Source organism: Trachypithecus francoisi, unplaced genomic scaffold (assembly GCF_009764315.1).
Source record: "Trachypithecus francoisi isolate TF-2019V2 unplaced genomic scaffold, Tfra_2.0 Contig01461, whole genome shotgun sequence".
Taxonomy (NCBI): domain Eukaryota; kingdom Metazoa; phylum Chordata; class Mammalia; order Primates; family Cercopithecidae; genus Trachypithecus; species Trachypithecus francoisi.
The window spans coordinates 15,694,178-15,720,558 of NW_022681433.1; the positions used below are offsets into that span (position 1 = coordinate 15,694,178).

The window sequence follows — 26,381 nt, forward strand, 5'->3', positions numbered from 1 at the left end:
TTGGTGGTTTTCCCATATTTATATATATTTATTTACATACACAAACGTTATTAAATAGCCTCTTTGAAAAGAAGAACCATATGTCCTCAGAGCCTTTTGCTAGTCTTAGAGTTTCATATGCAGCCTCTTTGAGCAGTTTTGAAGAAAAAAATACTGCTATTATAAATTACCTCAATATCATTATTATTAAAAAAGTTATATATCTTAGAACATTATTAAGAATAAGTATTTTCAGTTTAATGAAGTCATCAGTAATGTATGCATTTTCAGTTCTGAAGGAAAATAATTACAGCTGTTGATTGTATTGATTAAAAAAACACATTTAGCTCAAAAATGAGATAGTTTGCTATGCTGATGTTATTTTTACAAAATCTAGAAACAATATTTTATTTGCTTTATCTGAATTTCACTGGCAACCATGCATTCCTGGAGGAAAAATATTTTTCCAGTTGTAGAATACTCCCCAGCCTCCTTCACAAAGATGTGATGAGGCTGCATGTTTACACATGGCTGGATTTTAGCCAGACATTTTGTAAAGTCATTTGTGATATGTGTGATATGTCTGAATATAAGATAGAAAAATGTGAACCTACAGGTAGGTAGCTTTTTAGCTAAATAGCTGGAAATGGTGGTTTAACTAATGTATCTGTGTCTGCCTGGATTTTAGAAGCTGCTTTCTAAATATAATAGAACTTCAGAAGTTCCGTTTGACCTTGTATTATTCAATACTTTTACCAAGGACTTGGATGACTACCAAATTCATAGATGTTGCAGACTTGGGAGAAAGCAAGTTTGTGTGTGACATCTATGCATTTGGTGATTGAATTCTGAAAGATGTTAATAGGTCAAAATCAACAAAATTCAAAATAGTAGTATTTACAACTATCAATCCTAAGTAAATAGGAAGAGGGGAGTCTTGCCTAATGTGGATTTGTGTGAAAAAGATGTAAGAATTTTAGGTGATCATAAGCACCTAACTCAGAGCCTGTCAGATAACAGATGGTCAGAGGATGTTGGTTTCATCTCAGACCTATTCAGAGAAGAACTCTAATTGTGATAAATGCTAAGAATCATGCTCATCTCTTGTAACTAAAGAAATAATTGAAGTTAGGTGTATTTTCTAAGTGCTGTTACATATCCAAGGATCAGTCACTATACTTTTTTCAAGGTTATAAAGGTGGATACATAAATGTTATATGAGTATTGAATAATGCATTAGATATACATTCTATTTTACTTTTAATGGTAAAAGCTGTAATGACTTTTGCACCAGCCTAACACTTGTGTGCTGAGGAATTAGAGTGAAATTACAATTAACCTGGTTTTCTTTCAAGTAAAAGTCACTTATCTAAAATAAGGTTGTATGCCTGGAATGTGCTACTTTCCTTAAAATAACAATTTATTTTCTCTAGCTTAAGTGTACTTAATTTGGAAAAAGGAAATTTGTAATCTAGTAAAACTTAAATTTGTGTTCCACTAGAATTAGTATTTATTTCATTAGCACTTGCACATGTTGATCTGTTCATTCTCATACTGATCCCATGAAGTAAAACACATTTTACAGATGAGGAGACTCATCTAGACAAGTTCTGTAATTTGCCTAAGATTATCTTATACTAACTTATGCCTTATACTATCTTATACTAACTTATGCCTAAGTTAGTAAATGGTAGTGTCTAGGACTCTAATTCAAGACTGTCATTAAAGCCCGGGATCCCAGCTACTATTCTCTCCTTGATGCTAGTCATTCTAAGTTAATATTAGAAACTCTGTTTTTAAATGTCTTTAATGTGGCTTTCTTTGTAAATAATGATTGTTTAGCATTCTCACCATACTTAGCACTCTCACAATACTTAGTTTCCCTTGGAAATGTTACATAAACGTTCCTACAAATTGGAAAAATTAAAGGTTGTCACAGTTTGGTCGCAATTCTTTTTTTCTAGGTCAACAACTACAATATCAGCAATGTGTCCCATAACTATGCCAGAGCTGTCCTTTCCCAGCCGTGCAACACACTGCATCTTACTGTGCTTCGAGAGAGGCGCTTTGGCAACCGAGCACACAACCATTCTGATAGTAACTCTCCACGAGAAGAGATTTTCCAAGTGGTTCTTCATAAACGGGACTCTGGTGAACAGCTTGGCATTAAATTGGTGCGAAGGACAGATGAGCCAGGGGTTTTTATTCTTGACCTGCTGGAAGGGGGGTTGGCTGCGCAGGACGGCAGGCTCAGCAGCAATGACCGAGTACTAGCCATCAATGGGCACGACCTGAAGCATGGAACTCCAGAGCTTGCTGCCCAGATTATTCAGGTAAACCCTCTTGGCCTTCATTCCAAAGGCTTGGCCGAAATGATCCGATAGCAATATTTGTTTTCATTGGCCAATAACATCAGAATTCAGGGGACATTTTATATTTCATTAGAAAATCAGGTATGGCTACCTGAATTCTTTAAAATCCACACTAGTATAACTTCACTGGAGATAGTCTTTTCTAAAAACTGTATTCCTGTGAACTTTGGGGATGATTATTTACAGAGCGTAGGCTCTACTGTTTCATATTCATTTCTCATTTGGGTCCTGGATTCTATTATTAAGCCAGATGTAGCAGATGGTAGTGTCCACCTTTTAGAAGTGAGGAAAGGGAGGCTCAAAAGAGCTGTGATTACCAAGGATCTGACTTACCTGGTCTCTTAACTCCCTGTCAGGATCTACATAAATAGGGGAAGAGTAACTCTTATCTCAGTAGTGCTTTGTTGTTGTTTTTAAGGAATTCACGGTGTTTAAAATTCATGATAAAATTTGTCCTCATAGCATCTTTGTGACGTAAGTAAGGATAGTCATTATTAGAGGAAGAACATGTTTCTCATAAAAGCATGAAGATAGATACGTTGGAAAGTCATCCAGACAAGATCTACACGTTCTGCAACATGCCATAGCATTTAATGGTATGAGCAACTTCTACAGTGATAAGGATGCAACAAAGAGATGTTTTTCTTAAAGTTAGCAAAACAAAACACTATAAAGGAAACCAAGAATTATGTAATTGAGCATCAGGAAGTAGGGTAGGCCGATAGTCATTGAAAAATGTGTTTACAACACGGAAATAACAATGACAATTTAAGACTATGAGAAAACCCTGGTCTCAACCCTCTTTATTGTATTGAGAGGAGATTCTGATATTGGTGTAATTTCATAGACTTGAGGTTTAAAGAAATTGGATGCCTTAAAATTTCCTCAGATCAAAGGCAACATTAGGACCTCTGTCTGTGGGTATCAGCCAGCAGCTGCACCACTAAAACCCAGCTCATCTTGAAAGAGTGGAGATTGGTGGGAGGGAGGGGAGAAAGGAGGAGGAGGAAGAAGAAAGCTAATAGAGTTGTAGCATTTGTTTGAGTGAAAGAGTCAAGTGAGAGGCCAGCTCAGTAAGACAAAGTAATAGATGGACTGTATGTATTTCAGGCAATGTTTAAATTATCTAATCTAGTTCATTCATTTGGATGATTCTAACTACATTTCTAACCAAAATGTGAAAAATATAGATACACAGGTAGAAAGTATATTTTAAATTGTCCATGATCATATTTTATATTTGGATGTTATAGTTTCATCGTATTTTGTGCTATAATTTTCTCCAAATAATGGAAAACTGAAGTTACTCAATTTGTTTCTTTTTGAAAATAAGTAAAAGCCTTATTGTTTTTGGATTTTAAAAAATAACGTATACTCCATGTCTTAAAAGGAGACCAATAGTAAATGATTTTAGTAAGGCATTAAACTTGTTTCTCACTTGTTTTCTAATGTAAGAATTGAAAATAAAGTGGTTTCTTAACATTATTGACTATAATCGTGGGAGAGGTCTCCACTTTGTACCACAATTTCTTTAAAGCAGGCTATCATATTTTCCTATAGGAATTACAGCCAAATGGCATTGTGGTCATGACCAAGAGTCCGCATCAAATAAATTAGACTTATACTTTAAAAGGAAGCATTAAATAACTTGTAAAAATGTAAACCAATGTAAACGTATGTTCAAAATATGATAGCTAACAAGCCTCTAAGTTTAAAACGATAGTCATGAACCTCTAAAATAATTTAACACTTGAGATGTGTGTGTCACATTCACACACATATGCTATATATATACACACACATACATACAAAGTCTTGTTATGCAGGATTTCTGTAGTCATTCTTTTCAAGAATGTTGATGCTGATGTCCTATTTTTGACTTAGAGCTATAGCAGCAGAAACAAAGCTGTGCAGACTTTCATTATTATTTTGGAAGTAGCCACCATGGAAATTTATTTCAGAAGTCACAATGGACTTTAATCAAGTTTCGAAGCAGTTCTTCCTTTTATTTTCTTTCCTTTGCTCTGTCTTGCAATATCGAGGCCAACCTTGAAGATGCAAAGAAGTATTACAAGAAAAGTTACCAGTCATGGGGAGATAAGAACCCAGGCAGTGTGACCACTTTGCCTTGGTCATTTTGGAGGTGGGGTTGCAGAGGGCATGCCCAAGATTTTTTGTGTGTATGCGCTTCAACTGCAGCAGTTTTAAGATATTAGCTAATGAAACAAACTCATTCCTTTTGCCACCAGGTGCTTACAGTCACTGCCCAGATGACACCCTGGTACCGTGATTGAGAAGTGCATTGAAAGTTACACTGCGTGTAATCTTTTTTTGTTGTTGTTGAGACGGAGTTTCGCTCTGTCGCCCAGGCTGGAGTGCAGTGGCCGGATCTCAGCTCACTGCAAGCTCCGCCTCCCGGGTTTACGCCATTCTCCTGCCTCAGCCTCCCGAGTAGCTGGGACTGCAGGTGCCCGCCACCTCGCCCGGCTAGTTTTCTGTATTTTTTAGTAGAGACGGGGTTTCACCGTGTTAGCCAGGATGGTCTGGATCTCCTGACCTCGTGATCCGCCCGTCTCGGCCTCCCAAAGTGCTGGGATTACAGGCTTGAGCCACCGCGCCCGGCCAACTGCGTGTAATCTTTAAAATGACAAACATCATTAGTCACTTGTGGTAATGTATTTGTGTTTTCTCTAGGCCAGTGGGGAGAGAGTGAATTTAACAATTGCTAGACCAGGGAAACCCCAGGCTGGTAACACCATTAGAGAAGCAGGAAATCATAGCAGCAGCAGCCAGCACCACACACCACCACCGTATTACAGCAGACCAAGCTCACATAAGGTGAGGGTTTTTTTTTTTATGCCACCATCAAAGGATCGTCGTTACAAGCTGGTAAGATTTCAATGAAGGTTTTTTGTGTGTCACTCATACCTCAGTAAAGCAGTTTTTTTAAAAAAAGATTCAACTGAGGGTTGTTATTCTGTTGAAAAGTATAGGTGTTTGGAATGTGAAATGTGTATGTTTTGCTACCTTGGAGAGTGACTGCGTTGTTCCTTAGAACTAGAGATAGTTTCTTGGAGGGGAAGTTTCCTTTGCCAGGTGATAAACGAGAAGCATGAAATCTTCTGCTTGTTTAATCCTACTTGAAAGTGGAATTTATCTTGGGTTGCTTGTTTAAATGTAAGAGTTAGTTATTGAAAAAACATAATGAAGACAAGATTGACAAATGTATACTTGGTAATTGAGCCTGTTGCCTACAGAACCAGAATTAGATACGTGAAGATTAAACATATAAATCATGAATTTTGATAGGTACATATATAGCATATTTCTTTTTATGTTAAAGCTTAGAAGAATATTATCCTAAATCATTTAAAATTCCCATATGTTAAACTTTGTTACTGTTTCTTCAGAATCAGTATTTCACTGGTTTTATAATGTATTCTACCTCAGCTGAGAATTTTGATGCTACCTCACTTTCAGTCCAAAAATCTAAAAGGATGGTGCTTTAGCATTCTTGATATAATTTACTTCATTTGATCCCTCATTTGAACTCTTAACTTCCAGTGGGCCAGGAGTTTTAAAACAATGATGCGAATGATGCTTACCCAATTACGTGAAAATAAAAGCTAAATGTGAGCTACCAGAGTAATTCTCCTTAAGTAAAATTAAATTGCTTTACTAAGCAAAAACTTTTTTATTGTCACCTGAAAGTACAACATTTGAGTGAATAATTAGCTTTGGAGTCTGTCTCTGGTACCCTAAGAAAGCATAGCTTAAAGGCACAGTATTTTTGGCCCGTCAGGTTTATATAGTTTTCTGAGCTTAAGTTCTGTACAGACTTGTCACTGGTCTTTGGTTTAGTTAATACTTAAAAGAAATTATAATCACAGACTTCATTCTCATTTCTGAGCAAAACTCAAAATGTATGAAGGAAACCTATAATTTGCCTTTAAATAATGACTGTGGAAAAGGAGTAATTGTTTTAAATAGAAATTTTTGAATAGGCGTTGTTTCATATACCTAGTCCTTGTTTCACAAGTTCTGTATACATATAAAACTATAATATAAGGTACAAGTTGGTAATTGAATCTTTTATGTTATTGAATTTTCTAATTGGAGATATGGGTATATATAACAGTATTATAGTTTTAAGAGAGTTTGAAAAACTGTAATTAATAATTCCAGTATTCATATAGCAAACTGTCCTTAATTCAATTTGTTTTGGGCACATGTATTTTTCTGTTATAACTATGCTAATTCTGATTCTCTTTAATTTTATATGACAGTATTCTAAATAGTGATGCTGAACTTACTCTATTCCAGGCACTCTGCAAACCTGGCTGGTTAGAAAAACCACTTGAAATGGAATGTGTTCATTTAGCTATTTACTACTAACATGCTCTGCTTGTTATGTCAAATCCTGATACAGCATAGTAAAAGTCTCCTAGGGAAAACACATGCAAATTCACCAGAACAATCTTTCCAGACAATTATAATCATTCTGAAAAAAATAAAGTATATATGTTAGTCTACTACAAAGCTTCCCAGTAGCTGTTTTGATAAACATTCATGTAGTTTTAGGAAGTTCCTTGAAGCATACTGAGTATAATCTTTGAAGTTTGGTTTGGTTCCATACATTTCAGACACTTAGAGTAATAAAACACCCACACTTAACTGCTTAAATATGTAAGAACTGAACCTGCTTAAATAAATATACTCAAGGTTGAGTTTACCTGAGTTGTCTTCAGAATAAAGTTGTGTTTGTCTAATTTTGAAGGCTGCTGACAAAAATGTCATACCTTTGGATAGGAGACTGCCTTAAAATGTTTACAAATTTTCTCCTTGGTCATAACATTTTCTGGGAATACTATGCTGCTATTACAGATAGCTCCTTTGGTAAAATTTCAAGAGTATAATTTTACATCTGGAGAAGGGTAGATAGGCCTAGAATTCCAGGCCCTGATTTAGAGATTTGATAAATGCCATTATTAACAGTTAAATACATGTCAATTCTCTAAACTAATGTGACTTAAGGAAATGTTATAATTCTGTAAATATAATTTGTATTTTTTATTTTTTATATTAACAATGTTAATTATCTACAACATTCTCTTAACAGTTAGTAAGTTTTAAAACCTTCTGAGACATTGTCTTGCACTGTACACTTAATGGGATCGTTCTTGTGTGGGTGCATGTATACAATATGTACATGTAGTCTGTCACACTCTACAGACATATACAAAATACTATTTATATTAGTATATAGCGTACATACTTTTAACACACGTAAGTCTTGAGTCCCAGGACAGTCGCCTGTATTAACATGATTCGGGACAAGTTACATGACCCCTCCCTAATTTTGTTTCATCATTTGTGAAATGGGGTCAGTAATAATATATAATTTCAGGACTTTTGTGAAGTTTAAAGGAAATAATGCATGTAAAGGCATTAGCTTTTCACAGGCTATGCCCAAATGTTAATTATTATTTTAATATTAATATTGCATATGTACATCTTATTTTTTACTGAGTTCTAATTCAAAAGAAAAGTGATGTTTTAAATTCTTTTTCTTTCAGGAGCATCTCAGTAATAAATAGTAGTAACAAATGTCAGTAAAAATGGGAGAATATTAATTCGTTGGGAATTTATTTCCCTGTCATTAACTTTTTCAAAAATTCAGTCATTTTGTGTCCTTTTAGCTTTTCATGAAGATTTTGGAGGTAGATTTGCAACTTCTTCATGATTTGAACACTCATAGTCCTAGTCAGTGAGAATCAGGAGATAGGTCGATGGCCTTTTTTGGCAGTTGACAAAATCTGTACTTTCGTGCTACTCTGTCAACTTGTCTTTCAAAGAAATGGGGAGAAAGATGGAAGTAAAATTAATTGATTTGTCTTCAGAATCTTAAAACTCAAAAGCATCATTTACTTTAGTACAGCTGATCAAAGATGAAGCTCAAACAAATTATACAAATGATGTGCTTATTTTACTTTGACTGCCGGATTTTAGCAGTCCTGAGTTTTTTCAGGTACATAAACAGTCATATGAAAATAACATAGTCCAGAATTTGACACTGATCCACAGTAGACTTATTAAGAACTGTATATTACTTTCATTTGCAATTAAGGAATATTAAAAATAATTACTGTATAAATGCCTTGTATGTTATTACCTTAGTTTGAAGTAATCACTTCACTTCAACTATATTTTATTCATTATCCAATGATTTTTTTCTTGTATGTTTTAGGATCTTACTCAGTGTGTTACATGCCAAGAAAAACACATTACTGTAAAGAAGGAACCACATGAGTCCCTTGGCATGACTGTTGCTGGGGGCAGGGGAAGTAAGAGTGGTGAGCTGCCCATCTTTGTGACCAGTGTGCCGCCCCATGGCTGCCTTGCACGAGATGGCAGAATAAAGAGAGGTAAGATGGGATCTTGAAAAATTTTAGCACATCTTATTTCTGAATTAAATGCACATTTAAAAAAATAAAAGAGTATCTACAAAGTATCTATTAAACATGACTTTTTAAAATCCTTTAAACTGTCCCTTGCATATGGAAGCATAAAGGCATTCTATGAGGTTAGAAAAATGCCTTATATGAAGGGAAGTTGCTGAACCTTGACGACAGTACCAGAATTTGCCAACAGTTACTCAGACTGTTAGATTATTTTATCTTAGGAAAAGATCCTCTAGCATTAAAACAGACTTAGATACTCCAAAGGGCCATCTCACTGAAAAATAAATGTTTCTTTTAATAAAGTGTCTGTAGAAGGGGACTCAGAGAGGAGGTGAAGCAGAAGACAAAATTAATTTTAGGGATAAATGCATTTGCCATTTCATATTCCCTATCAATGCTATATAATTTGTATAGATAGGGGTTGCAGCTAGCCTCTATTACCATGGTAAAAATAGCAGTCTCCATTGACTTAGTTTGTATATGAGGTAAGAAAAGTGACTCTGAAAACTTATTTTTCCAGGAATGAAGTTGAACCCCTACCTCACACCATAAACACAAATTAAATCATAATGGATTCAAGATCTAAGTATAAGAGCTGAAACTCTTAGAAGAGAACACAAATGTAAATCCTCATGACCTTGGATTAGACAGTAGTTTCTTAGATATATCACTATAAGCAAAAGCAACAAAAGAAAATATAGACAGACTGGACTTTAAAACTGCAAACTTTAGTGCTGCAAAGAATACAACCAAGCAAATGAAAAAATAACCCACAGAATGGGGAAAACATTTGAAAATTATATATATGACAAATGGCTTGTGTCTAGAATATATATTCTTACAACTCTACTTAAAAAGTCAGCACAACCTAAAGATGAGGAAAGAATCTGAATAGACATTTCTCCAAGAAGATAAATAAATAGCCAGTATTCCCATGAAAAGATGCTCAGGCTGGGTGTGGTGGCTCACACCTGTAATCCCATGACTTTGGGAGGCCAAGGCAGTTGGATTGTTTGAGCCCAGGAGTTTGAGAACAGTCTGGGCAATATGGCACAACCTTGTCTCTACAAAAAATACAAAAATTAGCCAGCTGTGGTGGTGTGAACCTGTAGTAATCCCAGTTACTCAGGAGCTGAGGTGGGAGGATCACCTGAGCTCCAGAGGTCAAGGCTACAGTGAGATGAGATCATGCCACTGTACTCCAGCCTGGCATCAGAGTGAGACCCTGTCTCAAACGCAAATCAAAACCACAGTGAGATACTACTTCACAACCAGTAGGATGACAATAATAAAAAAGACAGCCAATAATAAACACTGGCAAGGATGTGGAGCAATGGAAACTCTCATTAATTGCTGGTGGGAATATAAAGTGGTACAACTGTTTTTGGAAAACAGTTTGGTAGCTCCTCAAAGAGTTAAACTGATTCCTCATATAGTTAACCGTATGACCAGCAATTCCACTTCTAGAGATATGAAAACAGCTGTTCATATGAAAACTTGTATACCAGTGTTCATAGCAGCATTATTCACAATAGCCAAAAAGTAGAAACTCGAATGTCCATCAGCTGATGAATGGATCAATGGAATGTGGTCTACCCATACAACAAAATATGATTTGGCCGTGAAAAGAACTGAAGTACTGGCACAAATTACAGGGTGAGCCCTGAAAATATTATTCAAGTAAAAGAAGCTAGATATAAAAGACCATGTATGAGTCTATTTACGTGAAATGTTCAGAAGAGGCAAATCTGTAGAGACAGAAAGTAAATTAGTAGTTGCTTAGGGTTGGGGAAGGGGAATGATGGGTATAGAGGGAGTAATTAAAATGTTCTCAAAATTACTGTAGTGATGCTTGCACAACTGTCAATATACTAAAACCTTAAAATTATATTCTTTAAATGGGTGAATTGAATAGTATGTGAATTATTTTCTCAAGCTGCTGTTAAGTAAAGGTTATTTGTCCAGTTGTAGTGTTGGGTAATTTTATTTCCTTTTTGTTGTTTTAATGATTTGCTGTAATAATCTGAAAAGCTGATGATAAATTGGGAGAGATAAATTTCTGTAGACTTTGTAGCACAAATGTCTGCTTCCTACAAAACTAATCTTTCCTAACCTTTGATATAATCCCCATTGCCGTTTTTTATTATATTACTTAACAGAGCAACAGTTCTTTTCTTCCTCAAACAGGGAAGACATTCAGACCACAAGTTTCATTTCTTTGTGTGGGCCCAGGGATAGCTTCTCTATACATATTCTGATATTTGCCCTGAATGAACTATACAGGGCTGTCCTTATGTATAGAACTGTGTAAATATAAAGCAGAATATATTAAACATTTATTTCTAAGGGCAAAGGATCAAATGATTTTTGATTGAACAGAATTGTAGAAATCTCTGAAACTCTAAGAAGAGAAATGAACCTGCCCAGGGCCTGTACACAACTAAACTCAAAGTGATGATTCGAACTTCCAATCATGTCAAGCTGCCTCAGGCCACACTTTTTCCCATGTATTATGACATTATTTTAAAATTACGAAATGTTTTCTGTGTGTTGGGTTTCTTCTCATTATAAAATTTACAAAGAAATAATAAATGCCATTTATTATTATACCTTATCTCATCAGAGTTGTGGAAACTAACTTTTGTTGCTTAGTTTATAAACAAAAAGAATTGCAGGTGAATACTCATTGGCTCAGCTCATTTTTCTTGTTTCTTCATCTGAACAGGTGATGTGTTGCTGAATATCAACGGCATTGATTTGACCAATTTAAGTCACAGTGAGGCAGTTGCAATGCTGAAAGCCAGTGCCGCATCCCCTGCTGTTGCCCTTAAAGCACTTGAGGTCCAGATTGTTGAGGAGGCGACTCAGAACACGGAGGAGCAGCCAAGTACTTTCAGCGAAAATGAGTATGATGCCAGTTGGTCCCCATCATGGGTCATGTGGCTTGGGCTTCCAAGGTACTGAGCGCTTTCTTGTTTTATGGAAATCATAATCATACTTGCAACCCTTATCAGTGTCTAGCATGATAAATTTACCCGTTGGAATAAAAAAAAGCTTTAATTCAATAAAAGTAGCAACATCAAATCAAACTACAAAAGAAAAGGATAATTTTTCTTAGGATATTACATTTTAAAAGGTACACAAAGAAAGCAGTTGTGTCTATTGCTGTTAAGGCTCCTCAGTGGGCTAGCCATGAGATTGGATAACCCGGCCTCTTGCTTAGAAAAGCTGTCATTTACCAGCACTCATTCTGCTATGTGCTGAGACTTCATGCATTTTTCAACAGAAAAACCAGGCCAATCTTGGGGCCTCCCCCGATCTCAGAAGCCTTTCTTAATACCTTTTTAATTTTTTTAAATTCTCCCTAAAAGAGGCAGTATTTAAACTCAATTTTTATTGGATGCAAGAGTCTGTTAAGCCAAACCATAAGTGTTCAAGAATGGCTGTTTCACTTTTGTTTTTTATCAGTGTGACCAGCCAAGATATGCTGTGGTTGGTCAGTGCTGGGGTCACAGAAGCACGTAGAACCTCCAGTGGCATCCCAGGGTGCATTCCTTTCCGCGGTTGTTGTTGTTTGACATTTGAGATAGGAAGAATGTGTGTTCCTATCATTATTTGTTGTTGTTGCCTAATCCATTTAGATTCTTACTGTACATAAGAATACTAAAACTATGAAACATTTTGACTCTTGGCCACATATGAAAATTATTGATTCTTTAAAATAAAAATAAACAATAAGAATTTGCTATTTTCTGAGCCACCTGACTTGGATACGATCATAACAACAACTAGCGTTTAGATAGTGCTTCAAGGCTCTTTGTGCATAGTGGGTGAGAAGTGGTCTACTCATGCAGTGGCCGGGCAGCACGTCGCAGACCTCAGAACTCGTCTGCACCTCTAATGATGGAGCAGGCAGAGAGCAACAGGGTCCTGGAGAAACTTGGTCCCTAGTGCTTCCTTTAATTTTCCCTATCTGTTATACCAGTCTAGTTTGGGGATTGGCACATTGACCTCTTTGTTCAGAGCATTTTCTGGTGTGCCAGGCATAATAGCAAAGATTTTAGATGAGAAGTAACAGTATAGTAAAATCTATTTTTGAGCCCACCGGTGTTGAAAGAATACCTGTCAATAAAAGGCTACTATTCAATGTGTGTATGGAGGTTTCTGTTGAATGCAAAGCTATATTCAACAGCCATGTGTCCTCCTCGATGGGTACAGGTGGCCCCTACATGGAGGTTTCACACCAGATAGTGTAGCGGCTCTACTCTGCTTTTCTTGAAAAGGGAGGTTTCTTCCACTGCAATTTGTTCGTGTATACAAGAAAGCTATTTGTTTCAGAAGATGCAGCATTAGGAAAATAACCAGCACTGTCCCTTTAAATCCAGGCCAGTGCATGGAACCTTGTTCCATCCCAGAAGCCTTTCTTATCAGTGAGCTAAGAAACTAGATGAGATGAGAAGGTCTGGCATGGTAAACATCGCTTTATAGAATTGGCTTTATTAAGAAATAATAAAACATGATCTTTAAAAGTATTTTATTTATATTATATATATTTATTTTTTTATTATGGATTAAAAACAGGAAACCTTGCCTTCCATGCATTTAGATCTGGTTCCACCTCAAGATGAAAGATATTTATTTATTATAAAGAGATTTTTTTTTCTGTATCATTTAGGTGTGGTTTTTTTGTTTTTTTTGTTTTGTTTTTAAGATTTTACTCACTGTTTCTTCCCGAATCCATAGAGCTATGGAAACATGAGTACATTTTTTTTCCCTCCCTCTCTGGACACATCCTCCAATCTGGCAGTAGCATTCTAACTATAGTTTCTCAGTGTCTATGATACATTTCTATATGCATGTGTCTGTATAGATGTGTATATATTTTCTTTTTTTAAAAAAGATGAGGTCTTGCTCTGTCACCCAAGCTGGCATGATCATAGCTCACTGCAGCCTCCAGCTCCTGGGCTCAAGCCATCTTCCTGTCTCAGCCTCCCAGTAGCTGGGACTACAGGCACATGACACTGTACCCAGCTTGTCTATGACAGAAAAAAAAAAGAAAAAGATTTTTTGTTAGTGTTTTCCAGATTGATTTCTCTATTTTGGGAAGTAAGAGTCTCCCTTAAAATGAAAACATCCTAAGTAAAGGAGAAAATAACAACTCCTCATGTAGACTAAAAGCCTACAGGACCTTCAGAAAAGAGAAATAATGATCTGCCTTCTTTTTGGAAGCTGTGCTCCTAGTCTTTTTCTTCTTTCATTCACGTGCTGGGCTTGGCAGTACTAGACCTCTTTCATCCCACGTTACAAGTCCTCTTGTAGATAGATGAAAGTGATTAGTAGAATTGAGGACTTTGTTGACAATGCAGTGAGCAGATATAGGTACATAACCTTTTTGTACAGGTTGCTGAGGTGTAATTTGTAACCAGGTTCTCTACGTGTGTGTGTGTGTGTGTGTGTGTGTGTGTGTGTGTGTCTTCACTTGGGAAGACTAAAAAAAGCTGGAGAAATTCGAGTCTACCTAGGACTGTGTCTCTGCTAGAAAATGGATTGTCAAAATAATCTATTTATTAATAGCCCTTTTTCTTTTTTCCAAGAGTGGTAAATATAACATGGTGTGGGGTAATAACAAAAATAAGCGGCTATAAAAGCCTCCATGTTAATGTTTTCTTTATTTTTGTGTTTGTTTATAGTACACTTCATAGCTGCCATGATATAGTTTTACGAAGAAGCTACTTGGGAAGTTGGGGCTTTAGTATCGTTGGTGGATACGAAGAGAACCACACCAATCAGCCTTTTTTCATTAAAACTATTGTCTTGGGAACTCCTGCTTATTATGATGGAAGATTAAAGTGAGTCTTGTTTTAATTAATGATGTGATTCATGTTGATGACACCGAACATGATCTAGACCAGGGGTCAGGGGTCAGCACCAAATCCAGCCCATTATCTGTTTTTGAAAATAAAGTTTCATTGCAGTGCAGCTACACTTGCTGGTTTATGTACTCTCTGGCTCCCACACTACACTAGCAGAGTTGGTGTCGTCGTGACAGACTGTGTGGGTCTTGAAGCCTAAAATATTTACCATCTGACCCCTTACAGAAAAAAAATGTGCCAATCCCGATCTAGACTGAAGTGTTACCTTTACTATCTTGTCGCTTATTGCTATGTTTCATTAATCTGATGACAGAAACAACCTGAGTTATTTCATCGGACATATTTCATTCATCATGTTGTGATGTGACGTTGAGCACTGAGTAAGTTTCCCACACAGCCTACTCAGGTCCTGTCCTGTCATTAGATGACTCTGCTTTGTTTTTCTCCATAGCATTCCTCTCTACCTGAGATCGTATTTATGCAAGCTCCATAAGGGAGGGATCTTGTTGCATTTATTGTTATATCCCTAGCAGTCATAACAATACCTTGCATAAAGTAAGATCTCCATAAATATTTGATGAATGAATGTACAATAGCTTACAGGATGCCTGGCGCAGTGCTAAGTGCTGTGCATGCATTATGTAATCTTAACAATCCTCTGAGGTAAGTTTCTTTATTATTTCGGTTTTAAAACAAACAAGATAACTGAGGTTTGGAAAGGTTAAGAAACTTGCCCACAATGAAATAGCTGAAAGTGATTGGCTGGCATTCAGACCCAGGACTATCTGGCTCTAGATCCCTGGACTTTAATCCCTCTGCCAGCCTCTACCACTGCGCAAAAGTCCTCGCTCAGTGTACAGCGTCTTATCAAAGCTTGAGCAGAGAGGAGGTGGTTGGTTGTAAATTCTTAATACCTGCTTTATGAAGGAAGAACCATTTCTTAAACAGTAAATGTTGACACTCTATATAGAATGCTATGCAGATGGAAAATGTACACTGTTTGCAAGGAGTAAGTGACATCTAAATAATGTGTGGAAAGGTGATTGGGAGTGGTAATGCTCCAGGTCAGCCTATACTGATAAAGATGAAAAAAAAATGAGGAAAGCGTAGGGAAAAATGAATTAATCACTCTCTTAGCTAAGTTGCTCAACCAGTCTGGGCCTCTGTTAATTATAATTTGTATTCCTCCTACTTCCAAAAAGAAATTGAAGTAGTCAACAGTAAAATAGCATATTTATGGTATAAATAGAAGACCAAAAACCATAAGGATAATTATGGTAATTATAGGGCTGGAAAGGTCTTCCAATTCATCATCCATGATAATTCTGCTTAGAGTACAGTGAGTGTCAACAGCTGAAAGAAGAGGAAGTATGGGTCTTATTTCCAACTTAATTCAACCCTCAGATGTATGAGCTCTAAGAATGAATAGAGAAATAGCAGTCAAAATAATAAGCAACCGCCTTCAAATGCATGACTTGGTATTTTTTTAAAGAGAGAGCGTATTTACTCTATATTTTGCTTAAATTAGTGTGAAAATTACTCTGCTTGTCGTTGACATTCACCGACTGGTTTTGGAGTCGTTGGCACAGGGGTTTCCTTGATTGGCAAGGGAAAGCCAGCATAGGCTTAACAGCCGTCCCAGACAAAGTAGATTATACACCCTAATCATTGACAGTTAAGTGGTAAGTGAAACTGCATTTTTCATGCTAAATCAATCTCAATTGGGACATTTTTAATACCATGATAATAGTAACATTCTGTATCTGTCTCTCTTTGTCCAGGTGTGGTGACATGATCGTGGCCGTAAATGGGCTGTCGACCGTGGGCATGAGCCACTCTGCACTAGTTCCCATGTTGAAGGAGCAGAGGAACAAAGTCACCCTGACTGTTATTTGTTGGCCTGGCAGCCTTGTATAGATTTTGGAAATTGGTTTCAAATCTTTCATCTTCCTTTTTTAGGTTTTTGAAAGAAAACCCTTTGGTTTCATTGTGTTTGTGGTTTAGGAGCTGCTGACACCGCTGGTATACACAGGGCCAAAACCCACCAAGATTGTCCGTCTCTGTTTATTTAAATGGTTTCCTAAGTTAGTGACATTTCTTTTAGCTTGGAAACAGTCTTCCACTAACCTTTGTGAGTTTATATTTTCAGAATTCAAACTTAGTTGTTAAAATGTTACCTACAGTAATGAGCAAAGCTTACCCAAACTGTGTCCCAGCTGGAGTAAACACCTTCTGGTGGGTCTTTGTTTTCAGCAACTGAATCATAGAATGAGTCCTGTATACCTCAGACCTGATGTCAGCGAAGCCAGTAACAACAGCATGTACTGCCAGTGTCATAACCAATACCATGAATGAGTATACTTTAAATTTTGATAACTGTTCCCCCCCGCCCTTTTTTATTTTGAGACAGAGTCTCGCTCTGTCACCCAGGCTGGAGTGCAGTGGTGTGATCTCAGCTCACTGCAACCTCCACCTCCTGGGTTCCCGCCATTCTCCCGCCTCAGCCTCCCGAGTAGCTGGTACTACAGGCACGCATCACTACGCCCAGCTAATTTTTTGTAGAGACGGGGTTTCACCGTGTTAGCCAGAATGGTCTTGATCTCCTGACCTTGTGATCCGCCCACCTCAGCCTCCCAAAGTGCTGGGATTACAGGCATGAGCCACCACACCCGGCCGTTCCCCATTTTTTTATTGGTGCCAACATTTCAAAACTTCATACTGTTTATAAAGTGATTTTCTTGTTTATTTCTACTGTAATCTCTCAATACTTATAGAAGATGAAGACATAAGTCTGACAACACTAAAGAGATTTCTTAAATAATATACTATTATTAGAATAGTAGAGAATAAAAGATAATGTTATCCAGTTACAAAGAAATTTGGATGATAATTATAACTTAATGTTAGAGATGGTAAAGCTGCACTTACTTGAACAGCCCAAAAGCATTAAAAATCTATTTCCAAAGGAATCTTTTGCTATGTAGGGAAATTTTGAAGTAGTTTTTGCTAAAAAAAATTATTTCTAGAGTTGTGTTATTCTTAGCAGTAATCTTGGCTAGAAATGTTTTTGTGATTTATGCAATTAAACAAAATAAAGATAAAACCATATTATTAAATACATATATATCACAGCTAAGTAGGAGAAAGGGAGACCTTTTTATTTTATTCGGGTAGGAGTATTTGTTGTGTATTTTAGAAACAATTATTTTTCCCATTATTTCTTATGAGCTTAGTTGTTCCAAGTAGGAGACAGAAAAGTTCTGTTTTATTGGAAATGTAGGTTTTAGATGTATCTTTCAGTCAGATCTCAGTCACTAGACTATTTCATGTTTTTTGAAATGTTTTTGAAAATTATGACTAGACCATTTTTTGTCTTTTATTCAACATACTTATCCTCTGAAGAACACATAAATAAGTGAATAAGATAAAAATATCTTTACCTTATTAATATTATACGTACTTGAAAAAAGTTTCATTTAGAAACCTAGTTCAGAATCTGAGCTAATTTACAAGTGACCTCTGTAATAAATGGTATTGATAATCAGAGAATGTATTTCAGATTACTACAGTACAATATATTATGAAGCATGACCACTTTATTTTCAAACTTAGCAATTGCATTGCTGGGGTTTATTGTATCTGTAGCATGTCACAGATTATTTCAGTTAGTTTTATAATTATTTTTTAAAAACATCTATTTGGAATAAATAAGATACAGCAACAGTCATTGCTAGTGACTTGTTCGACCCCTTAACTACACTGTACGATCAACATATAACAAGATGCGGTGGAATGGCCCGTACAGTATATTACTGTTGTGTGATGATTGGCTTTGGAAGCAATTTGATAGTTGAAATGCTTTGATATTCTAATTGACATGGAACAAGTTTTTTCCCTGCTCCCCAAATAGAATTTTGTAACCAACTTTGCTATTTTTTTAAAGTTTCTAAGAGTGTGTCGTTCCTTGGGGAGCAGCCATCCATCAACAAATATCCTGACTGCTACTTTGTTATATACAAAATACTTACATTGAACCTGGTGGCATAATGAGTCTTTTGAAAGAAGAAATTTTTTCACTCTCATTTTTATCATAGAAATCTTGGAATCAACTTAAGCTGTAGCTTTTATGACAAAAGACAGTCGTTTGTGGTCAGTGTGATATTTGGTGATGGAAACTTGTTCATAATTTATTGTTACTACAGAACTATTTGGATTTTCTCATTTTTAGTTCTGATAGTTAAATATTTTGGTTTGTTCTGTGCCTTCAGTTTAAATTATTTCAGGATTTTTCAGATGTTTAAATAATGGTGTGAATCATTCAGGATGGAAATAAAAGTCATACTTTCTGTAATAGTGACGTTGTCTCTTTTCTTGAACAGCAGCTGTTAACTTAGTCTGTGATCTGTATTTTTGTTGCTGGCTCCGCTGTCCTTATAATATACCGAGTGTGAAACTCAGGATCACAAACCCACCTTATTCTCACCCTACAGTTTCTTTTCCTTTTTCCTTTTTTTTTTTTTTGACAGAGTCTCAGTCTGTCGCCCAGGCTGGAGTGCAGTGGCACGATCTTGGCTCACTGCAACCTCTGCCTCCCTGGTTCGAGCAATTCTCCTCAGCCTCCTGAGTAGCTGGAACTACAGGTGCCCACCACCAGGTCTGGCTAATTTTTGTAGTTTTAGTAGAGACGGTTTCGCCATGTGGGCCAGGCTGGTCTCGAACTGCTGGCCTCAGGTGATCCGCCCACCTCAGCCTCCCAAGGCACTGGGATTACAGAGGTGAGCCACCATGCCTGGCCTTTTTCTTTTCTAATATGGTTACGAGGGAAAAAATTTTTTTTGACTGAAAGAAACAAAGTTGTCTCCTAGTTTTCTAGCAAGTTAAGTTCAAACCGAGGCCTCTGTGGTCAGACTCCTAATCGGATTTTCCAGATGACTCCGTGGTCCGGTTTACCCTCCCTTGCTCCAGCAGTCTCCCCAGAACACACACACACATCGTGCCACTGCCCCACCCCAGTTCCTGCCTCCAGCACACACTTAGGGTGTTTCCTCTAACTGTAAAGCTTTTTCTTCTCTGCTGGTTCACATTGTTCCCATATCTGGAGTGAGGGCTTAAGTGACACTCCATCTATCTCACTCTTAACTCCACTCCCCACTTTCCTTCCTAATGGTGAATCTCTGTAGGCCTTTGTGTATGCATTTCTTCTGGCCTTGATCTCTTGCTACCTAATTAGAGTTTTAAGTACCAATCTTTAACCTTGTGACTTTGAGTACCACTGACACCTAAGTCTACAGCTCCCACAGTCCATAGCCTGAGACAGGCACCTAGATCTCAGCACCTCCAAAACTCAAATCTGTGCTTTCCCAAGCGTTTGCCTACGTCCTGTCTCTTCATCTTTCAGTCCAAACTCTTAAGCCTTCAGAGTAACTTTTCTAAACCCCAACTCTAATCATATCTTTGCCCTGTTTAAAAATCTTCATTTGGCTGGGCACAGTGGCTCACGCCTGTGATCCCAGCACTTTGGGAGGCTGAGGTGGGTGGATCATGAGGTCAGGAGATAAAGACCATCCTGGCTAACACGGTGAAACCTCGTCTCTACTAAAAATACAAGCAATTAGCTGGGCGTGGTGGTGGCGCCTGTAGTCCCAGCTACTCGGGAGGCTGAGGCAGGAGAATGGTGTGAACCCAGAAGGTGGAGCTTGCAGTGAGCTGAGATGGCGCCACTGCACTCCAGCCTGGGTGACAGAGCAAGACTCTGTCTCAAAAAATAAAAATAAAAAAAATAAAAATCTTCATTTGTTCCATGTTGTCTGCAGGATAAATCAAAAGACTTGGTACAGCACAAAAGGCTTTTCGTGGTTTGGCCTCCCCGCTTTCCCCTGTGGCCTCATTTCCACCCTTTCTTCCTCTATAAACCACCCCAGCCCACATACATCCCCTGCCCTCTGCATCTGCAGGGGCTGACTTGGCTCAAGTGACACCACTCTTTTAAGAAATCTTTACCAATCTCTCTGGCCAAGCTTTTTCGGGCTCGTTTTAAAGATTTCATTAAGTTACACATTTATGGTCATGGCTCTATGCTGGGAAGAAGGAAACTTGCCAAGTAGATGCTTGATTACCTCACCTGTGACAGTGTTTTAAAACTAGACAATAAATGTCAGAGATTCTGTCGCTTCTGAAGAGCTCCGGATCCTGCCAAGTTAGAATCGAGGCTTCCTTTCTTTTTCTGTTCCGGGGTCTACAGTACGTTTAGTCATCGTGTCGTCTTCTTCTCTTGGCTGTGCCATTTTCTCAGACTCCTTGCTCTTGAGCGTTCTGAGAATGCTGATGCTGGTCAGGTATATTGCAAGTTGCTCTCTATTGGAATTTGCTGTTTTTTCTTATCAGACTGGCAAATGGGTTTTTGGAGCAGTATCCCCAAGGTAAAATGCTGTTGTCCTCATATCAAGGATACCTCCTGTCAGTGTGATTTATGGCTGCTGAACTTGGCCTCGACCACCCGGCCTCTGCACTGCTTACCCTGTTTCTCTACAATAGTGTGCACAGCCCATGCTTGAGCAGTGGGAGTTATTCTCTCCGTTTATCTCTGAGCTGGTCAGGAAAATTGAGGCCTCTGGTGCTGCTTAGGGAGCACCTTGTGGGTAGAAGGTAGCTGGAAATCCTTGGTTAAGAGTATCAGGGGCAATCGTCCAGGTGCGATGGCTCATGCCTGTAATCCCAGCCACTTTGGGAGGCCGAGGCAGGCGGATGACTTGAGGTCAGGAGTTTGAGACCAGCCCGTCCAACATGGTGAAACGTCATCTCTATTAAAAATACAAAAATTAACCGAGTGTGCTGGTGGGTGCCTGTAAGCCCAGCTACTCGGGAGGCTGAGGCACAAGAATCGCATGAACCCGAGAGGCAGAGGTTGCAGTGAGCCGAGATTGCACTACTGCACTCCAGCCTGGGTGACAGAGTGAAAACTCCATCTCAAAAAAAGAAAATATATCAGGGGAATATTTCACATTTTAAACAAACTCAGCCAGGCACAGTGGCTCATGCCTGTAATCCCAGCACTTTGGGAGGCTAAGGTGAGAGGAGCGCTTGAACCTGGGAAGTCAAGGCTGTAGTGAGCTGCAATTGCGCCACTGCACTCCAGCCTGGACAACAGAGCAAGACCCTGTCTCTAATAATAAATAACCCTCTCTTGACTCTGCTATTCGTAGTAAAGTTTCCCAAAAGAGTTGTCTCCATTTTGCATTCTTTAGCTATTTTTAATTCGTAACAGTTTTTCTGACACAAAAGTCAGAAATAATACAGTGAACACTTGTGTACCCACCACCCAGCTTAAATATAAGCAGGGTCGCTGCCATTCGACGTCCTTCTCCATTTGTGTCTACCCTCTCGCCTTCCCACTGTTTTTCATGGTTATACTACATATTTATGCATCATTCAAATATAGTATTGTGTATGTGGTTTTAAATATGTAAATGATGTGTATATGTGGTGGTCTGCAACTACTTTTGCTGCAAGATTCATGCATGTTTATGTAGCTCAAGTTTTTATTGCTAGTCAATGATTATGACAATTTTCTATCCATATTTTAGTTATTTGACATTTAGGTTATTTTTTGTTTTTCATCATTAACAGTGCTGGTGGGAGCACCAAAAACAAGTATTCATGTGCATGTGGAGAGTTTCTGCAGGGCAGTGATTCTCATTTAATCCTGGCTGCACACAGGAATCTTTTGGGGAGCTTTGCTGTTTTAGTTGGTCTGGGCTAGAGCTTGGACATCAATTTTGTTTGGTTTTATGTGTTCCCTGATCAGGGGGGTTACATGCAGCCATAGTTGAAAACCACTGCTCTAGGAATTGCATTCCTGGGTTTTAGAGTAGGTGCATCTTTATGAGGTAATTAATTTCCCAAGTGGTTGCACTAATGTTACATTTCCACTAGGAATTGGGTAAGTTTTGTTGATCTACATTCTTGCCGACATTTGGTGTTCTCAAACCGAAGAGGGTGAAAATGGTATCCCACTGTGACTGCAATTCACATCTCCCCATTTACTGGTGAAGTCAGGAACTTCTCACATGTTTACTTGTCTTTCAGGTCCTTTCTTTGGTGGATAACCTGTCTGACCATTTTCTAAAGGGCTATTTGTGTTTCTCTTTTTGATGTATAGACATTCTTTATTCTGGATATTAATACTTAGTGGATGATGTGAGGCATAAATATCTTCTCCCAATTTGTGACCTCATTTCAACTGTAATCATGTGATAAACCGAAGTTCATTATTACAATGTGGACAAGTGTATGAATATAAGCATATAAGCAGATTCTTTTCTGTTACTTTTGGAATTTGTTATTTTGCCAAGGGTTGTTGTCCATTTATGTTGTGATTATTATTATATGTTTTCTTTCCATCCTATATTAATTTGCTCTGCCTCTCTGTGCTTTGTTTTCTTCTACTGAATTATAGCTCTGTTTCTGTTCACTTTGCAGTTACCCTTGAATTTTTCTTCATGCATATTTAACATAAAGTTTCAACTTGAATGATAGCTCTATCCCCTCTGCACGGTACAAGGACCTGAGACCACGTGACTCCAACCACCCTGAGGTCTGACTTAGTGGCCAGCGTTGTAGCCGCTCCTCATTAGTAGTTTTGTAATTGTTATATACTGTTAGGGTTTGGTTAGATTTCATTTCAGAGCTATGTAAAATACTGAAAGGCTGATTGAAGCACAGTTTATGATAGTTCCTAACATTCCAGTAACATCCCACAAAGGACACATGGGCAACTGAAGGCCAGAGTGGGATTAATGGCAGCACGCTGACCCATACGATCTGAAAGTTGAAGTTGCAATCCAGATATAAGGAAAGACTTTATAAAACCTTGGGATGCAACAACATTTTCACCATTATATTGCCCATTTCCAAGCAGTCTGGAAATCACTTAAGCAATTTGCCATTTTCTGGGAGGGGTTGGGGGAAGGGGAGTTCAGCAAAGATCATTATCACCAACTTTTCCAGAGCAAATGCAACTTGCATTGTAAATCCAGAGGAAATTTTGGAAGGCAGATTCAGAGGGTTTTGTTTTCTCAAGATACTGTGCACGGTGACTGGTTCTCAAACAGCTGAATCCCCCCTCTCCATCCTAGCTGTGTCTCTTTTCTCACTAGAAGACCCTGAGGTCTGTTCATTCTATTGCTGTACCTTCAGAACTTGATATCCATTCTTTTATAAATGAAAATGGGCTGCTGCTTTATGATTCCTCACATGTTTGAAGCTGTAATCAGATACATGGATGGTTAAAATTAAATCTGAAGTTAACCTGAATTTCAGCTTCTGTGGGCACTTCACCCATTTCATCATGCCTGACACCCGTGTTACATGTTAATTCAGACTTAATTTAGAATTTGAAAGCTTAAAGAGAGTTGAGATTAACTTGGTACTTTATATAAGCAATAAGTATCTGTAATCAACATTAAAAAATGGACAGTGAGATGTTTCAGGTGCATGCTAAAGTATACCGTTTCCAAGTTTCCTTAAGCACTGTAGAATACCCAGGCTCACTCGAGTGATGGCTATGTTGCTTTTCCATGGAAGCATTTAAACAGTTTATCCAGCACCTACTACGCACAACACATAGTGAGAGGCTCTGGGTCACTTCTTCACAGCACCCAATTTCATCTTTTACAATGCAGATTTTCTTTCATTTGTCCACCTTGGTTGATCAACAAAACCATATAGATCACACACCAACATCAACTGCTGCCCTGGTCACAGGCTAGGAATTCATGAGTTGAGCTTTCTCTCTTAAGTCTGTCTTGTCTCCTTGCTAAGGGAAAGATTTCAGCTCCCTAACGTCCTTATTAGAAAGCTCTTTTGCTGTTTTATGGTGTAAATATACTACTAATTAATTTCTATGGCAACACAAAAGCTCTTTAGAAGTGAAGTTGTACAGGTAAGCACAGTGCCTACTAGCTATAAACTGCCTAATAGCTATAAACTACCTAAGTAAGAAATGCTAAAACTTTAATCACCTATAAGAATAAAAGACTAGGCCTGGCGCAGTGGCTCACGCCTGTAATCTCAGCACTTTGGGAGGCCGAGACGGGCGGATCACAAGATCAGGAGATAGAGACCATCCTGGCTAACACCGTGAAACCCCGTCTCTACTAAAAACAACAAAAATACAAAAAAATTAAACGGGCGAGGTGGCAGGCACCTGTAGTCCCAGCTACTCAGGAGGCTGAGGCAGGAGAATGGCATGAAGTGGGGAGGCGGAGCTTGCAGTGAGCCGAGATCCCGCCACTGCACTCCAGCCTGGGTGACAGAGAAAGACTCCGCCTCAAAAAAAAAAAAAAAAAAAGACTGGCACTTGGAGGACTCACAGCGTCACCGCAGGTGGCAGAGAGTGTGCCTCCCACCAGGAGAAGGTGGCTTGGCTCCCTGGCTGAGTGAGAAGCACTTAGATTTCCATTTGAGCTCTCCTCACTCACTCACCTGCAAATAACACTTTCAAGATGGGCTGTTTCATAAACTTGAATCAGTATTTGCCTTGTTTCTTGAAAAGTTTTCAGTTTAAGGGTGAATTCAACAAGAACTGCCTCCTTTAGACTGTCTGAAAGCTGACCAAGAACGGTTAAGTTAGAGACACATATTGTCTAGACTCTAACAGATGAGAAGCAACAACTACTTGTCCAATGTCAAAGTTGTGAGGGTGGCGGCAGCTATTAAAAATAAGTCTTTTTTGAGATAGGGCGAGGTGACTCAAACTGTAATCTTAGCACTTTGGGAGGCTGAAGTGGGAGGATCACTTGTGCCCAGGAGTTCAAGACCAGCCAAAGCAACAGAGGGAGACCCCATCTCTGCAAAAAATAAAAAAATTGCCAGCCGTGGTGGTGTGCACCTGTAGTCCCAGCTACTCGGGAGGCTGAGGTGGGAGGATCATTGAGCCCAAGAGGTGGAGGCTGCAATGAGCAGTGACTGAGCCACAGCACTCCAGCCTGGGCAACAGAGTGAAACCCTGTCTCAAAAAAATGAAGTTTTTCTTTACCTAGGTTTCATTGAAAGGTCTCCTTTCACTCACCTCTAGAAATGACCCAAGAATGTCTTAGCTTATGGGATGTGTTTAGTCCCATTCTCCTGACTGCTAGCCTCTCCCGCCAGGGAAGGGATACCCCAGAGCCCTTTGTAGATTCACCCCTCTCTGTGCCTGTTCCTTTCTGCGTGGCTCAGTCCTAAAGAGCTGGAGCCTGGGATCCTTGCCTGGTCTCTTGGTGGCTGTGGGCTAAACTCCTGCTCCTGGAGTCCTCGCCTGTGCTGAGACAGATGGACACCTGTGGAGGGCGGGGGGTGCTCACAGCAGCAAAACTCCCTCCATGGATAATTAGTAATTGTTTAAGGAAAAGCAGTCCTTGTCACCTCTCATATGTAAGTCATTTCAAAGGATATGATGTCCTTGTCATCCAGGTCCCCACATGAGAGATACTTTTTTCCCCTGCAGATCTCAAGTCATGGAACCTTAGAAAGGGAAAGCTCTTTGTCCATTTTTCTGGTGTACAGATTCCCCGCTCTGATGTGGTCATCTAGCTCCTGCTTGAAGGCTTCCCGTGACAGGGACCTCCCTGCTGCATTCCAGGCGTCACCACCATTGGGCATGTCTAATTGTAAGTGATTGCTTTTTAGTAATAATTTGTCTCTGTCCCTCTTCCCGG

At 38.5% G+C, this 26,381-nt stretch overlaps 1 protein-coding gene across 2 annotated transcripts in view; it reads left to right on the top strand.

The window, feature by feature from the left end:
* Positions 1-19,038, top strand: part of LNX2 (ligand of numb-protein X 2) — a 75,881-nt gene extending 56,843 nt beyond the window's left edge. For both annotated transcript variants that reach the window (XM_033236536.1, XM_033236538.1), the window contains 6 exons: positions 1,944-2,312; positions 5,046-5,189; positions 8,599-8,776; positions 11,538-11,769; positions 14,503-14,661; positions 16,467-19,038. In XM_033236536.1, coding sequence (XP_033092427.1) covers positions 1,944-2,312; positions 5,046-5,189; positions 8,599-8,776; positions 11,538-11,769; positions 14,503-14,661; positions 16,467-16,602 — 1,218 coding nt within the window. In that variant the 3' untranslated portion in view covers positions 16,603-19,038. The remainder of the gene's footprint in view (positions 1-1,943; positions 2,313-5,045; positions 5,190-8,598; positions 8,777-11,537; positions 11,770-14,502; positions 14,662-16,466) is intronic.
* Positions 19,039-26,381: the final 7,343 nt, after the last annotated feature.